Source organism: Zeus faber (assembly GCF_960531495.2).
Source record: "Zeus faber genome assembly, chromosome: 9".
NCBI classification, from domain to species: domain Eukaryota; kingdom Metazoa; phylum Chordata; class Actinopteri; order Zeiformes; family Zeidae; genus Zeus; species Zeus faber.
Window position 1 is genome coordinate 1,115,015 of NC_137197.1, and position 17,500 is coordinate 1,132,514.

Below are 17,500 nucleotides of genomic sequence, written 5' to 3' on the forward strand. Positions count from 1 at the left end.
TTAAATGTATGTTAAGTATTAGTTCAGTGTAACTTTAGTGTTAGTTCAATGTTTGTTAAGTATTAGTTCAGTGTAGCTTTAGTGTTAGTTAAATGTACGTTAAGTGTACGTTAGGGTGTAAGTTAAGTGTACGTTAAGTGTACGTTAAGTGTAAGTGTACGTTAAGTGTACATTAAGTGTACGTTAAGTGTACGTTAAGTATTAGTTCAGTGTATCTTTAGTGTTAGTCAAGTGTAAGTCAAGTGTAAGTCAAGTGTAAGTCAAGTGTACGTTAAGTGTACGTTAAGTGTACGTTAAGTGTACGTTAAGTAATAGTTCAGTGTATCTTTAGTGTTAGTTAAATGTAAGTCAAGTGTAAGTCAAGTGTAAGTCAAGTGTAAGTCAAGTGTAAGTCAAGTGTACGTTAAGTGTAAGTTAAGTGTACGTTAAGTGTACGTTAAGTGTTAGTTAAGTGTTAGTTAAGTGTTAGTTAAGGGTTAGTTAAGGGTTAGTTAAGTGAGTGTTAAGTGTACGTTACGTGTACGTTACGTGTACGTTACGTGTACGTTACGTGTACGTTAGCTTACCCTTAGCGCCCGCGCAGCGTGTCATGCACTCCTCCATGGTGCTGTAGCGGTTCATGTTGCCGCGGCAACCCCCGTAGATAAACACCAGGCAGGTCCTGGTGCCGGTGTGGTAGTAATACATGGGCAGAGCGGCGCGGCACGGACCGGTGATCGCCTCCACCGCACAGGACTCTGCAGGGGGGGTCAAAGGTCAACCGTTGGCCCTGGGACGGGTGTGTTGGGGTCCAGAACCAGGGGTTTGGAAACCAAACTGTTTACCTTGGAAGGACAGGGACCCCTGCTGCTCAATGTCTGCTGCCTTCCTGGAGGATGGCAACACTGTGACTGAAGGAGAGGAGGAGGAGGAGGGGAGGAGGAGGAGAGGAGAAGAGGAGGAGGAGGAGGGGAGGAGGAGGAGAGGAGAAGAGGAGGAGGAGGAGGGGAGGAGGAGGAGAGGAGGAGGAGAGGAGAAGAGGAGGAGGAGGAGAAGAGGAGGAGAAGAGGAGGAGGAGAGGAGAAGAGGAGGAGGAGGAGAGGAGGAGGAGGAGAAGAGGAGGAGGAGAAGAGGAGGAGGAGGAGAAGGAGGAGGAGAGGAGGAGAAGAGGAGGAGGAGGAGGAGAAGAGGAGGAGAAGAGGAGGAGGAGAGGAGGAGGAGAAGAGGAGGAGGAGGAGGAGAAGAAGGAGGAGAAGGAGGAGGAGGAGAAGAGGAGGAGGAGGAGAAGGAGGAGGAGAAGAGGAGGAGGAGGGGAGGAGGAGGAGGAGAGGAGAAGAGGAGGAGGAGGGGAGGAGAAGGAGGAGAGGAGAAGAGGAGGAGGAGGAGGAGGAGAAGAGGAGGAGGAGAAGAGGAGGAGGAGGAGAAGGAGGATGAGAGGAGGAGAAGAGGAGGAGGAGGAGGAGAAGGAGGAGGAGAAGAGGAGGAGGAGAAGGAGGAGGAGGAGAAGGAGGATGAGAGGAGGAGAAGAGGAGGAGGAAAGGAGATCTTCACTGAACATCTGTACTGATCCTTCTGTGAGGAGGAGCATCCAAGATGGCTGCCTCTTCGAAGGAAAACAAACAATTCATCTCCTCTTATTAACAGGGGACAGTGGTGTTGTAGTGTTGCCATGGAAACAGGGAGCTCACCAGTACAGGCATTGACACAGCTCTCCTCGCTCATGTAATTGTTCTTGTTGCCCCAGCAACCGCCGTAGACGAATAACTGACAGGTGCGGGTCTGGCTGCTGTAGTACCAGCGCTGGTGGGAGGCGCGGCACGGCCCCACCTGAGGCTCCGCCTCACAACGCTCTGATTGGACAACGGCGCTGGGTTACTTTGGTCTCTGTCTAACTGGACTAAGCCTGTCCCAGTAGGACCTGCTCTGTTGCATTACATACCAGCAAAGTCGTCAGCTGACATTTTAGGGAGAGAGACCTCAGAGGTGGTAGATACTAGAGAGAGCGAGACAGACAGACAGACAGACAGACAGGTTATCTTGTGAGGCCCAATGTTTCTCCTTCCTCAAAGCTTTGTGGGAGTGGGACATCATCATCTTATCAATATACAGTTTCCATGGTGACACATTAAGTGTAAGTCAAGATTAGGTAAAGTGTAAGTTAAGTGTAAGTTAAGTTGAGGTTAATTGTAAGTTAAGTGTAAGTTAAGTGTAAGTTAAGTGTAAGTCAAGTTTTGGTTAAGTGTAAGTTAAGTGTAAGTTAAGTGTAAGTTAAGTTTAGGTATAGTGTAAGGTAAGTGTAGGTTAAGTTTAGGTTAAGTGTAAATTAAGTTTAGGTTCAGTGTAAATTAAGTGTAAGTTAAGTAAGTTAAGTTTAGGTTAAGTGTAAGTTAAGTTTGCGTTAAGTGTAAGTTAAGTGTAAGTTAAGTGTAAGTTAAGTTTAGGTATAGTGTAAGGTAAGTGTAAGTTAAGTTTAGGTTAAGTGTAAGTTAAGTTTAGGTTAAGTGTAAATTAAGTTTAGGTTCAGTGTAAATTAAGTGTAAGTTAAGTAAGTTAAGTTTAGGTTAAGTGTAAGTTAAGTTTGCGTTAAGTGTAAGTTAAGTGTAAGTTAAGGTTAGGTTAAGTGTAAGTTAAGTCTAGGTTAAGTGTAAGTTAAGTGTAAGTTAAGGTTAGGTTAAGTGTCAGTTTAGGTTAAGTGTAAGTTAAGTTTAGGTTAAGTTTGTGTTAAGTGTAAGTTAAGTGTAAGTTAAGTGTAAGTTAAGTTTAGGTTAGGTTTAGGTTAAGTGTACGTTAATTGTACGTTAAGTGTAAGTTAAGTGTAAGTTAAGCTTAGGATAAATCTGTGTGAGTGTGTAAGTTAAGTTTATGTTAAGTGTAAGTTAAGTGTAATTAAGTGTAAGTTAAGTGTAAGTTAAGTGTAGGGTAAGTTAAGGGTAAGTTTAGGGTAAGTTTGTGTTAAGTGTAAGTTAAGTGTAAATTAAGTGTAAATTAAGTTTAAGTTAAGTGTAAGTTAAGTTTAGGTTAAGTTTAGGTTAAGTTTAGGTTAAGTTTAGGTTAAGTGTAAGTTAAGTTTAGGTTAAGTTTAAGTTAAGTATAAGTTAAGGTTAAGTTTAAGTTAAGTGTAAGTTAAGGTTAGGTTAAGTGTAAGTTAGGGTTAGGTTAAGTGTCATTTATTCTAGGTTAAGTGTAAGTTAAGTTTAGGTTAAGTTTGTGTTCAGTGTAAGTTAAGTTTAGGTTAAGTTTGTGTTAAGTGTAAGTTAAGTTTAGGTTAGGTTTAGGTTAAGTGTACGTTAAGTGTAAGTTAAGTGTAAGTTATGTGCAAGTTAAGCTTAGGCGGTCTGTGTGAGTGTGTAAGTTAAGTTTATGTTAAGTGTGAGTTCAGTGTGAGTTCAGTGTGAGTTCAGTGTGAGTTCAGTGTGAGTTAAGTGTGAGTTAAGTGTAAGTTAAGTGTAAGTTAAGTTTAGGTAAGTGTAAGTTAAGTTTAGGTTAAGTGTAACTTAAGTTTAGGTTAAGTGTAAGTTCAGTGTAAGTTAATTTTAGGTTCAGTGTAAGTTAAGTGTAAGTTAAGTAAGTTAAGTTTGGGTTAAGTGTAAGTTAAGTTTACGTTACGTGTAAGTTAAGTGTAAGTTAAGGTTAGGTTAAGTGTAAGTTAAGTCTAGGTTAAGTGTAAATTAAGGTTAAGTGTAAGTTAAGTTTATGTTAGGTGTAAGTTAAGTTGACATTAAGTGTAAGTTCAGTTTAGGTTAAGTTTAGGTTAAGTGTAAGTTCAATTTAGGTTAAGTGTAAGTTAAGTTTAGGTTAAGTTTAAGTTAAGTGTAAGTTAAGTGTAAGTTAAGTTTAGGTTAAGTGTAAGTTAAGTGTAAGTTAAGTGTAAGTTAAGTTAAGGTTAAGTGTAAGTTAATTTTAGGTTCAGTGTAAGTTAAGTGTAAGTTAAGTAAGTTAAGTTTAGGTTAAGTGTAAGTTAAGTTTACATTAAGTGTAAGTTTAATGTAAGTTAAGGTTAGGTTAAGTGTAAGTTAAGTCTAGGTTAAGTGTAAATTAAGGTTAAGTGTAAGTTAAGTTTATGTTAGGTGTAAGTTAAGTTGACATTAAGTGTAAGTTCAGTTTAGGTTAAGTTTAGGTTAAGTGTAAGTAAAATTTAGGTTAAGTGTAAGTTAAGTTTAGGTTAAGTGTTAGTTAAGTGTAAGTTAAGTGTAAGTTAAGTTTAGGGTAGGTTTGTGTTAAGTGTAAGTTAAGTGTAAATTAAGTGTAAATTAAGTGTAAATTAAGTTTAGGTTAAGTGTAAGTTAAGTTTAGGTTAAGTTTAGGTTAAGTGAATGTCAAGTTTAGGTTAAATGTAAGTTAAATTTACATTAAGTGTAAGTTAAGTTTAGTCTAAGTGTAAGTTAAGTGTACGTTAAGTGTACGTTAAGTTTGTGTTAAGTGTAAGTTAAGTTTAGTTTAGAGCGGGGATGGTATCTCAGGAGGTAGAGCTGGTGGTCTAGTCATGTAAAGGTTGCTGGTTGGATCCCAGGCTCCTCCTGCTAGCATGCTGTAGTGTCCTTGAGCAAGACACTTAACCCCTCATTGCTCCTGATGGCTGCGTCCGTCGCTGTTTGAATAATTGTAAGTGGCTTTGGATAAAAGTGTCTGATCAATGTAATGTAATGTCATGTAAAAGTTTAGGTTAAGTGTAAGTAAATTGTAAGTTAAGTGTAAGTTAAGTGTAAGAGGACAAAGAAGGAGGGGAGTAGCAGGGCTCTAACCCAGTGGTTCCGCGCTGATGACGTCCCTGAACCTTGAACCCTCAACCCCAGGGGGTCGTCATCCTGACCCCATCACCTGATCACCTCCAGGTTCTGGGAGGTTCCTTCACGGTCCTGCTGTTCCACTCACCGGCTTCTGGTTCTGCAGTGTCCGGCTGCGCTTCCTCCGGAGCGTCCTCGGCATCCAGGGACGGCGCTGCATCTGGAGGAGAGGTTGCCATGGTTACAGTAGCATCCAACACATCCCACCGGGGCTCAGCAGATCATGTCATGCTGTGCCGTTCAAATACTAAAAAGCAGGAAAGGTTTGTTTTTAAGGTGGAAAACAGAGATGATGGACGACGGCGCCGTGCGGTGGCCATCGCACGTCTAAAACTCCAGGTCCAGAAAGTTCAAAACCCCTTTCCAGGCCTTCCCTCCCTCCAGGGTGGACGCTCAATCCAGGAGTGGATTTTACTTTCTGAACCTGGGGGGAGGGGGCGGGGGGCGGTTGATCAATACTTGGGGCGGGGTCCGGCTGAGTACGACGGTGCAGCGTGGAGGAAGAACTGGAGTTGACTGGAAGAACGGAACCTAGAGAGAGAGGGGGAGAGAGGGGAGAGAGAGGGGAGAGAGGGGAGAGAGAGAGGGAGAGAAAGGGAGAAAAGAGGGGAGAGAGGGAGAGAGAGAGGGGGAGAGAGAGGGAGCGAGAGAGGGAGAGAGGGGGGAGAGGGGGGGAGAGAGAGAGGGAGAGAGAGGAGAGGGGGAGAGAGAGGGGAGAGAGAGGGGAGAGGGGGAGAGGGAGAGAGGGAGAGAGGGGGGAGAAAGGGGGGAGAGAGGGGAGAGAGAGGGGGAGAGAGAGGGGGAGAGAGAGGGGGAGAGAGAGGGGAGGGGGGAGAGAGGGAGAGAGAGGGGGAGAGAGGGGAGGGGGGAGAGAGAGGGGAGAGAGAGGGGGAGAGAGAGGGGGAGAGAGGGGGAGAGAGAGGGGGAGAGAGGGGAGAGAGAGGGGAGAGAGAGGGGGAGAGAGAGGGGAGGGGGGAGAGAGAGGGAGAGAGGGGGGAGAGGGGAGAGAGAGGGGAGAGAGAGGGGAGAGAGAGAGAGAGAGAGAGAGAGAGGGAGAAAAGAGGGGAGAGAGGGGGAGAGAGGGAGAGAGAGAGGGGGAGAGAGAGGGAGCGAGAGAGGGAGAGAGAGAGGGGGAGAGAGAGGGAGCGAGAGAGGGAGAGAGGGGGGAGAGGGGGGGAGAGGGGGGAGAGAGAGAGGGAGAGAGGGGAGAGCGGGAGAGAGGGGGAGAGAGAGGGAGAGAGAGGGGAGAGAGTGGGAGAGAGAGGGGGGAGAGGGGAGAGAGAGGGAGAGAGAGGGGGGAGAGGGGAGAGAGAGAGGGGAGAGAGAGGGAGCGAGAGAGGGAGAGAGAGAGGGAGCGAGAGAGGGAGAGAGGGGGGAGAGGGGGAGAGGGAGAGAGGGAGAGAGGGGGGAGAAAGGGGGGAGAGAGGGGAGAGAGAGGGGGAGAGAGAGGGGGAGAGAGAGGGGGAGAGAGAGGGGAGGGGGGAGAGAGGGAGAGAGAGGGGGAGAGAGGGGAGGGGGGAGAGAGAGGGGAGAGAGAGGGGGAGAGAGAGGGGGAGAGAGGGGGAGAGAGAGGGGGAGAGAGAGGGGAGGGGGGAGAGAGAGGGAGAGAGGGGGGAGAGGGGAGAGAGAGGGGAGAGAGAGGGGAGAGAGAGAGAGAGAGAGAGAGAGAGGGAGAAAAGAGGGGAGAGAGGGGGAGAGAGGGAGAGAGAGAGGGGGAGAGAGAGGGAGCGAGAGAGGGAGAGAGAGAGGGAGAGAGAGGGAGCGAGAGAGGGAGAGAGGGGGAGAGGGGGGGAGAGAGGGAGAGAGAGGGGAGAGAGTGGGAGAGAGAGGGGGGAGAGGGGAGAGAGAGGGAGAGAGAGGGGGGAGAGGGGAGAGAGAGAGGGGAGAGAGAGGGAGCGAGAGAGGGAGAGAGAGAGGGAGCGAGAGAGGGAGAGAGGGGGGAGAGGGGGAGAGGGGGGAGAGAGAGGGAGAGAGAGGGAGAGAGGGGGGAGAGGGGGGGAGGGGGGAGAGAGAGAAGGTAGTTTTGTGTTTAAAGGTGGTATCAGTAGGATTTGAACGTTTTAATATGATGTAATACTCTTTCCAGTCCGGACTCCGTGACGCGTTTCAAACCTGACTGACGAGTCGTAAACACCATGACTCATTCACTTCCTGTTTTGATAACATCACAGGAAGTAGGAAGCAGACGACCTGAACACGCTTATTTAAAGACTCTTTCCCATTCAAAAGACAGTTCTGCATGTTAACCGTGCTAGCTCAATACAAGGCTGTGGATGGGATCAGCTAGCCTAGCTCCTGTTAAATCAGAGACACACACACAGTTTCACCTGAATCAACCTGGTCATGTTTACACAGAAAAGCAGGAAATTGATTTGAAGCTTTAAACTATGAAGATTAGATTCTGTTTAACTGATACCAGGTGTTAATAATAATAATAATTATTATTATTATTATTATCATAATTATTATTACACTATATACACTATATATATATATATATTATATACACTATATATAATATATATACACTGTAAAGGGAGAGGATGCCGGAGTGGAGAAGAAGTGTACTGGTACCATCTTCAAGAATAAGGGAGACGTACAGAGCTGTAGTAACTACAAGGGAATAAAGTTGATCAGCCACAGCATGAAGCTATGGGAAAGGCTAGTGGAGGCTCAGTTAAGAAGAGAGGTGGGGATCAGCCAGCAGCAGTATGGTTTCATGCCAGGAAAGAGTACTACAGATGACATGTTTGCTTTAAGAACACTGATGGAAAAGTACAGGGAAGGACAGAGGGAGTTGACTGTGTCTTTGTGGATTTAGAGAAAGCGTATGATAGGCTGCCGAGAGAGGAAGTGTGGTATTGCATGAGGAAGTCGGGGGCGGCAGAGAAGTAGGTAAGAGTGGTACAGGATATGTATGAGGGCAGTCAGACAGTAGTAAGGTGTGCAGTAGGCGTGACCAAGGCATCAAAGTGGAGGTGGGACTGCATCAAGGATCAGCTCTGAGACCTTTCTTGTTTGCAATGGTGATGGACAGGTTAACAGATGAAGTCAGGCAGGAGTCTCTGTGGACTATGATGTTCACGGATGACATTGTGATCTGGAGCGAGAGTAGGGAGCAGGTGGAGGAGAGCCTGGAGAGGTGGAGGCAGCATTAGAGAGAAGAGCAATGAAAGTCAGCAGGAGTAAGACACAATACATGTGCCTGAATGGGAGGGAGGGCGGAGAAAAGCTGAGAATGCAAGGAGTGGAGGTGGAGAAGGCGGATGAGTTTAAGAACTTGAGGTCGACCATCCAAAGCAGCTGTGAGTGCGGGAGAGGGTGGAGAAGACAGTACAGGCAGGGTGGAGTGGGTGGAGAAGAGAGTACAGGCAGGGTGGAGCGGGTGGAGAAGAGTGTCCGGGGTGATCTGTGACAGAAGGGTTCCAGCCAGAGTGAAGGGGGAGGTGTAGAGGGCGGTAGTGAGAGCAGCCATGTTGTACGGTTTGGAGGCGGTGGCACCGACTAAAAGGCAGGTGGATGAAGTGGAGGTGGCAGAGTTGAGGATGTGGAGGTTTTCATTGGGAGGGACAAGGATGGACAGGATTAAGAATGAGGACGTTAGAGGGACAGCTCAGGTTGGACAGTTTGGTGGAAAAGTGAGAGAGGCCAGATTGAGATGGTTTGGACACGTGTGGAGGAGAGATGAGAGTTACATTGGGAGGAGGAGGCTGAGGGTGGAGCTGCCAGGCAAGAGGAAAAGAGAAGATTTATGGAGGTGCTGAGGGAGGACATATACTTATATATATATATATATATATATATATATATATATATATATATATATATATATATATATATATATAACTGGGTCGTTAAGTGAGGAGTTCCTGTATATATATTGTATATGTATATACTGTATATAACAGAGTCATTAAGTGAGGAGTACTTGTATTGCTGTTCTGGTGGGTGTTACTGTATGGCTGTGTAGGACTGTTGTATACTGTACCGTATATCTCCATACTCACTTTATTCACATGTACTTTACTGCATCTGTATATACATAATACTCTATACCATATATATAACTCTATTCCCTTCCATTTTGTATCCTCACTCTGTATTATCTTTTTGAGTCTTATTTTATTTTATTTCTATTTTTCAATTCACTAACTGCATCACGTTTAAGGAATCCGTTTCAGTTAGTTGCTAGGTAGGAATTAATTTAGCTACTTATTTACTATTCTGTATAATCTCCGGGTGCGTTGTTTAGACATTTCACTGCTTATATGTATGAAAGTTATTTGTGACCCACCGTAGATTTTAGATGCTTTTGGTGCCATTTTCCTTTCCACGTCATTTGAAAGTGGACAATCAGAGCTTCCAAACCAGGTGTCACTTGTGTGAATCAAGCAAATATTTTTAAAGCTGTGACTTGTTTAGTTAGTCTAGTTTTCCGAAGGCTCCGCGTCTTGTTTACGGAAGTGACGTCAGCTTTTCTTCTTCTCGTGTTACGCCGCCTACGCAACAATGAATCCAGGTGTGTGTATAAAACACATAAGATTTAAAGGCTGAACTCTATCAAAACAGTTCAACATTACATCACATGGAATATGGAGGAATTATCTTCACCTGGACGCTCGCTTTAAAGGAAATGATCGATCTGCGTTGTCAGCGCTGTTCAGCGTCTCGGTAAGTGAACTGTGTTTCCCCAAGTCATCTAAAGGGAATATTTAATTCCACGGTTTAACATTTATCTACTATTTATAAATCAAACTGGGTTTTGAAAATACGTTGAGAGATAGACGAAAACCACAAAGGACACGAATCTGGAAAAATCCCATTTTCCTTCAAGAAAGGTTTTTTCAACTGATTCGGCTGCTCCTGGCCATTTTAGAAATGCACGACAATGTGGGTTTTTCTGTGGTGGTCACTTATGAATATGACAAATAAACCTCTTGAAAAGTAGTCCTGGACCTCTATCATCTAAAAAAAATGTTGTTATATTTTCAGAGATGTTTAAAATGGGAATCAAGGACAAAAATAATCTATATCTTGCAGGTCCTCGTTGAATTTGCATTAATTATTGTAAACACAAAATCCTTTTTTTCCCTCCAGGGACTGTTTGGTCAGCGAGCTGCTGTTTCACCCTCTGACCACTAGAGGCCTCTGCTCTACACTCAGGTGTGTCTAGGTGAGCTGTTACCTGTCTTCTTTCTGCTTAATTTTATTCAATAAGATTTTAATGTGAAGTGTCTTTGAGCATTGAGAAACGTGCTATAGAAATAAAATTATTATTGTTATTATTATTATAATTATTATTATTATTATTATAATTGTTATTATTATTATTATTAGGGGTCCAGCCCGCTCGTTAGACCCGGGACGTCTCAGACATCTCATTGGTCAAGTTGATTCAAACTGATCCACATTTGGTGCATAAATTTGTGAAAAACCCATAAAATTTGAGCTGAAGTAGACGAACGTTGGAGCTTCACCCAGACACCAAGGTTGTAGAAGTTGCAGTCGGGTGGTGCAGCGAGACAAGTTTGTGGAGTAAGACGCTTTGTGACATCATCATCCAATTCATTATAAATGTTCAGGTTGTTGTTCTGAACGTCCAATCACATCGTGCTGTGTAGTGTAGACTCCATCACACTGTAGTGGTTACACACTGTGTGTGTGTGTGTGTGTGTGTGTGTGTGTGTGTGTGTGTGTGTGTGTGTGTGTGTACTGCTTACCTGTTTGACGTGGGCGGGGCTGTTGGACTGATATTTGATCTCTTTGCTCTTTTAGTAAATGAAGACGTTGTATTTGGATATAACCGTGTTAGATGCAGTGTTGTGACCCTGCTTACTTTGTGGGATTCGAGGGAGTCGTAACATACAAAGTGTGTATTTGATGATGATGCGTTTTATCAGAAAACTAGGACCTGGAAAACTTTAAATAATGACAGGAAGTAGTCACTGCGTCACTACATGGTGGCTGCTTGACACGGCACCAAACGACGAGCGTCACTGAGGGAGCAGCTCTGCTTCCAGACAACACGCTGAGTTCTTACTATGACAAGTTCTGCTTTACAGGCAAACATGGATGTTGTTCTAAGAACAGGAGGGTTGAGCTGTGTAGACAGCAAAGTGGTTGCTCCATGAGACAAGCAACCAGGAGATGACAGACCGGTGGGAGGTGAGAACCCGGAAAACTGTAAAACACACCCAACACGACTTATCTGGACTCTGTGTATTGCTGCCTGCAGCTATATTTATTATTATTATTATTATTATTATTATTACCTGTGACCCCTGGGCAGGCTGCCTCACACGCCTCCTGGCTCTTAAAGTTGTTCTGATTGGATGAGCAGCCGCCGTAGATGAAGTGACGACAGCTCTTATTGGCCACATCGTAGAAGAACCTGGGGAAGGAGGCACGACACGGCCCCACCCTCATGGGCTGACGACAGGCATCTGGAAAGAGAGACAGATGGGTAGAGAGACAGACAAGAAGAGGTTTGGAGTTTTAGTGGATGTTTTGTTCTGGTTTAAGGCAAACAGATCCATCAGTCAGGCCACGCCTAAGAACCCTGCTCTAGTGCTTGTCTCACTCTCTACCTGTCTGTCTGACTCAAGCAGCTGTGTGTGTGCGCGTGTGTGTGTGTGTGTGTGTGTGTGTGTGTGTTCTTTCATGTCACAGTTAAAGGATTAAATATCCACCTCATTATGAAACACAATGTTTTTGAGTTTATTAATAAAAGTTTAGTTTAGTTTGTTGCAAGTTGTGGGTTTGAATCCCATCTGATTTGTTCTTCTTATTATCTTAGCCACAGTTCGCTGACCACAGCTCGCTGTGCAGCTGTAGCTAATGCAGCCCCGCTGTGGCGGACCCCGCCACCGCCACTGGAACCAGCACATGCAGAACACAGACACCCGAAGGATGTTTGTTATAAAGCCACAGTTGAATAAAAGAACGATGACAGCATTTGATTTTTTACAAAAGAATCGGACGTATTTCCACTTAAATCTCCAGTTTAAGAAACAAAAAACTGAGCCGAGGTACAGAGAGCACAGACGGAGGAACTACACCCAGATACTGTCGTGTTATCCTGTGGAATACAAAACAATATGCCCCCTTCTAACGTAGTACTACAGTAGTATTAAAGTACTGTTTCTCTGCAGAGTTTACAATGTCTAAACTCTAATGGGTGGAGCAGGTTGAACAGGTGGAGCGACCTGAAGCAGACTCCACTGAGCTGCGTCACCAGGAAACAGGAGAATAATTCACAACTTGAGCTTTTACAAAAAACTATTTACATTTAGTGATTTGGTCTAAATCTGTTATCATACCATTATTATTATTATTATTATTATTATTATTATTATTATTATCATCATCATTATTATTTGCTGCCTCCTCCACGCTCCCTAATGGAACAGTGTAAGGGTTGTTTATGTCTTAGTGTTTTATTAAAAAGCTGTTTCGACATTTGAGGCTTTTATGATACAACGATGTGAATAAATAAATGGAATCAGACACAATGTTGAAATTAACAGCTCATGGATTCATATTTGATACTATTAAATGTCTTAAGAAGCTTAACATTTGTCAGAAAAATAGATTTAAGCCAAGTATTTATAATATCATAGATTTCTCGGCACGCAATGAATGATAAAAGACAAAAGAAAAGAAAAGAAAGAAGGAAGCGCAGCTTCTTCTGTACTGACGTTCATTAACACACACACACACACACACACACATATATATATATATAATTTTTATTATTATATTTTACAGTAGCACGGGAAGTACTTTGTTGTGTTTTTGTGTTTTAAACCAAATCACTAGAAAAACAAAAGGAGAGAACCGTGGAAAAGCACATCGAGCAAATATAAAACAAATAATAAAATAGAACAAGTATAATAAATACGGTGAAGGTATTTTACCAGTGGCAGTGGAGTTCCTCTCCTGGCCCTCCAGGGCCTCCGGGACCTCTGAGCGGTTCTTCTTGGCCGGTTCCTCCGTCCTCTTGCGGAACACCGTTGAGCGGCTGTCCGGGCTGAGGCTGCACACATCCCGGCCGTTCACCGAGCAGTGGAGCAGGGAGCACCGCGGGGGCCGGTCCTGGTCCCGGGGCCCCAGCAGAGCCAGCTGGCACTCCGGGTTCTTGCAGCAGGCCTCCAGGCAGCCCTCCTCTCCGCCTTCCTCCAGTGCCGCGCTCAGGTAGCGGGCCCCAGCCTGCAGTGACGCGGGGTCCAGGCCCCCCTCGGCGGCCTCCCAGCCGCAGCGCAGCGCGGTGCTCACCTGGCCGAGCAGCAGCAGCAGCAGCAGCAGCAGCAGCCAGGGGCCCGGGGCTCCGGGGGCCGCCCGGGGCTTCTGGGGCCTCAGGGGGAGCATGGCGTGTCGGGTGCTTTTACAACGCAGTGAGATGGATTTGAAGCCGAACGGGTTGAATGAGAACACTTCCTGCTTCGAGGCTTTTGTGGAAAGGAAAAACAAAGTAAAAAACGGAAGTACAGGTGAGCGCTGGCCCCGCCCATAGCCCCGCCCACCGGGGCCTCCCAGCGCTCGCCTCTCGTTACATCAGAGAAGAATGGAAGTGGAGGCGCACACACCTACTGTGCTGTTCACCCAGTAAACTGACAGCACAGGTTAAAACAACAAACAAAAGAACTGGGAACACCCTGATGTGGTGATAAATGTGGAAATAGGCGAACACACAAAGAAATGTGTTGAATAAATAAAGTTATTGAGCTAATTATTATTAAGCTATTGATCAGTAAAGACTTTGTTTCTAATAAAGTTTGACGTTAAAGCAGGTTATAGGCGTTTCAGCTGTGCTGCAGGTGAGACACCACCAGAGAGCACCACCGCCTCCACCCTGACCTTGAGGATTTGAAGAGTTGATGAAAAGATCAAATTGAAGGTGAAAACAGTTGGTGTCTAACTTCTGGTCATACATCGGTGCATATATTTTATTTTATTTTTCATTTTGTCTGTTTTGTTTTAAATATATATGTGAATTTACTTCACCCCGGGATAAATTGCGTTCTTTAATGTTTTCATGTTTTATTGTTCAATTATTATTATTATTATTATTATTATTATTATTATTATTATTATTACTATTATTATTATTATTATTACTATTATTATTATTATTATTATTATTATTAGTAGTAGTAGTAGTATTATTATTATAACAATATAATTATTTTATTATTATTATTATTATTATTATAACAATATTATTTTTATTATTTTATTATTATTATTATTATTATTATTATTATAACAATATTATTTTTATTATTTTATTATTATTATTATTATTATTATTATTATTACTATTATTATTATTATTATTACTATTATTATTATTATTATTATTAGTAGTAGTAGTAGTAGTATTATTATTATAACAATATTATTATTTTATTATTATTATTATTATTATTATTATTATTATAACAATATTATTTTTATTATTTTATTATTATTATTATTATTATTATTATTATTATAACAATATTATTTTATTATTATTATTATTGTTATTGTTATTTGTATGCATATAGCCACTTCACGGTGTAATTATTTTTGACTATTATTCAATGTGTTATAGTTCATTTCTTTATTATTTGGGGAGCACCAGCTGTCAGTTTGCGGATCTTGCCGCGCTGCATTGTGGGAAACGGAGTTCCCCAGCAAGGGCATTCAACCTGCTGAGTTGGCTCGGGACTGTACCTTCAAAACCCATTAAATTGAATTAGATATGTTGTGTTTGTTGTTGTTTTTTTGTTTTCCTGTTTTGTTTTGTTTTTATGTGTTTTTTGCGTTTGTAATGGATCTGCTTCTGGCCCCATCCAGGCAAGATTCATATGTAATGAGTTGTTCTAGATGTTACATAGGAGTTGATGTTTATCTATATTAGCCTGTTGGAACAGTGTCCACCAGGGGGCAGCCGAGCTGCGTGTGGCTGATAATAGTACATCATTATAATAAGTAGGATATGACGTGATACCTTCATATTATCATCATAATATTATGATATTTCACTATATGAACTAGTTAATGTTCAGACATCACCTCCACAGGAAACTGCTCAGGAAGGATGGGTGGATGCAGGGAATGATAAGGATGGATGGGTGGGTGGATGATGGGTGGCTGGATGGGTGGCACGGTGGCGCACTGCACTGCTGCCTCACAGCAAGAAGGTCCTGGGTTCGATTCCCGCCTGGAGCGCTGTTGGCACCGTGCTCAGGGCGGGTCATCTCCCAAACAGGAGCCTTTCTGGGTGGAGTTTGCATGTTCTCCCCGTGCTCACACGGGGTTTCCTCCACCTGACGTCAGTAAGGACCCCCACCCAAGACATGCACCATCATGGTCTGACCAGCGATGGACACTCGTCCCCGGGAGCGTCCATGAATTCTGCCCACTGCTCCTGGCTGTGAGGCAGAGGCCTCGATTAAAGACTGTTCTTCTTCTTCTAGGTGGATGGGTTTATGGATGGATGGAGGGAAGGTGGATGGGGTGTCCTGATATTTCTTCTGGTCGCCATGGAGACACAGCAGCTATTCCCTGAGGACCTGTTTACTGGGTCACAGCATCTGCCCTGTGTCTGTCTCTCTGTCTCTCTCTCGCACACATGCTCCTCAGTTCTTCTCCTTCCTTTAGAACCTGCCACAGGATTGATGTGACGTGATGTTTGAAGATCCAGCTCATGGCTGCAAACTGCTGCCCAGCAGGGCGGGGCGGGGCGGGGCGGGGCGGGGTGGGGCGGGCGGGGCGGGGCAGACACGGCTCCCCCCGACTGTACCAGACATGAACGTGGAGCTTTGAAGATGTGAACAGTCTGAACACAACAACAACACTGCACCGCTTAGAATTTCAGTTGGACTAAAACAATATGTCTGTCTGCCTGCCTGTCTGCCTGTCTGTCTGCAGGTCTTCATCAGAGACCTGCTGTTGAAGCTTCACGATCTCCAGGAACAGGAAGAGCTCCATAACAAGGAAGCACGGTGGCGCAGTGCATTGCACTGCTGCCTCACAGCAAGAAGGTCCTGGGTTCGATTCCCGCCTGGGGCGCTGTTGGCACCGTGCTCTGGTGGGTTATCTCCCAAACAGGAGCCTTTCTGGGTGGAGTTTGCATGTTCTCCCCGTGCTCACATGGGGTTTCCTCCACCTCACGTCAGTAAGGACCCCCACCCAAAACATGCACCCATCATGGTGTGACCAGCGATGGACACTTATCACCTGGTCCCCGGGCGCGTCCACGTACGCTGCCCACTGCTCCTGCTGTGCCCCCGGAGGAAGGACAAGCCAGGATGGTTCAATGCAGAGGAACCATTTCACCGGCACCATCAAGCATGTGTGTGTGTGTGTGTTGCGTGATAAATAAAGACTGTTTCTTCTTCTTCTTCCCAGTTTCACATCAACCCCACCCGCCTAGGCTCCACTGACCGGGAGGTGCTGCACTGAGGAACAAGCTCCCACCCGCCCTGTAATCCTGGCCTCAAACAGAGCATCCACGTCTAACCCCACCACTGAGCCCAGCCATCGGGAGGCGCTGAAGGGAAAACAAACGCCCCCTGTCACCACCGATCCAGGCAGCTTCTCCACAAGGTGAATAAACAGATGAAGGTTTGACGCCCTGTGACATCGCAGCTCTCTGCACCCACCTGCACCGCTCCACCGGCCACGCCCTGTTTGACCGCTGTTGACTGGACGAGATGCATTATATACCAAACACACCCAAGGTTGACTGCGACCCTTGGAGCTCCACCCCCAGTGATAAACAAGCTGACATGGAATCCACCGCCCTGTCACGCACAAACAAGCGCACCCCAAATCTTCTTGGTCTTAACTCTTAACTCTGCCCAAGCAAATCATGCAGAACCACTAGAGTGACAAAACAAATGCACCCAAAGTCTTGTGGATATCAAACTACATTTGCAGTATTTATCTGAGGCCCCGCCCACCTCTGACCACACCCACCCAAGCCTCTATTGGTTGAGCCTACCAGCTGATGAATGATGATGAAGATGACGTTTAGAGGATTTTTCACAAATTCTACTTTTCATGTTGCGACTGAGGAACAAGTTCCACGTTCACAACAACAACACACACTGTTTACACAGGAAACACACACTGACACACACTGACACACACACACTGACACACACTGACACACACACTGACACACACTGACACACACACACTGACACACACTGACACACACACTGACACACACACTGACACACACTGACACACACACTGACACACACTGACACACACACACTGACACACACTGACACACACACTGACACACACTGACACACACACTGACACACACTGACACACACACACTGACACACACTGACACACACACTGACACACACACACACACACACACACACTGACACACACACACACTGACACACACACACACACACACACACACTGACACACACTGACACACACACACACACACACACACTGACACACACTGACACACACACACACACACACACACTGACACACACTGACACACACACACACACACACACACACACACACACACACACAGTGACTGTTTTCTTCTCCAGTTTTATGTTTGGTTCTATTTCTGGAAGAAATCATTTGAAAATCTTTGAATTCAAATGGATAATATAATAATAATGATATAATATAATAATAATGATATAATATAATAATAATATAATAATAATGATATAATATAATAATAATGATATAATATAATAATA

At 44.5% G+C, this 17,500-nt stretch overlaps 1 protein-coding gene across 2 annotated transcripts in view; it reads right to left on the minus strand.

Moving 5' to 3' along the window:
- Positions 1-17,500, minus strand: part of spint2 (serine peptidase inhibitor, Kunitz type, 2) — a 29,215-nt gene that overhangs the window by 6,811 nt on the left and 4,904 nt on the right. The window contains exons 2-9 of one of the 2 annotated variants that reach the window (XM_080006858.1): positions 12,680-13,210; positions 11,036-11,206; positions 5,223-5,294; positions 4,852-4,923; positions 1,919-1,972; positions 1,668-1,829; positions 825-890; positions 567-737 (exon numbers count right to left, since the gene is read on the minus strand). In XM_080006858.1, coding sequence (XP_079862984.1) covers positions 567-737; positions 825-890; positions 1,668-1,829; positions 1,919-1,972; positions 4,852-4,923; positions 5,223-5,294; positions 11,036-11,206; positions 12,680-13,130 — 1,219 coding nt within the window. In that variant the 5' untranslated portion in view covers positions 13,131-13,210. The remainder of the gene's footprint in view (positions 1-566; positions 738-824; positions 891-1,667; positions 1,830-1,918; positions 1,973-4,851; positions 4,924-5,222; positions 5,295-11,035; positions 11,207-12,679; positions 13,211-17,500) is intronic. The other variant, XM_080006859.1, reaches the window with a different exon arrangement.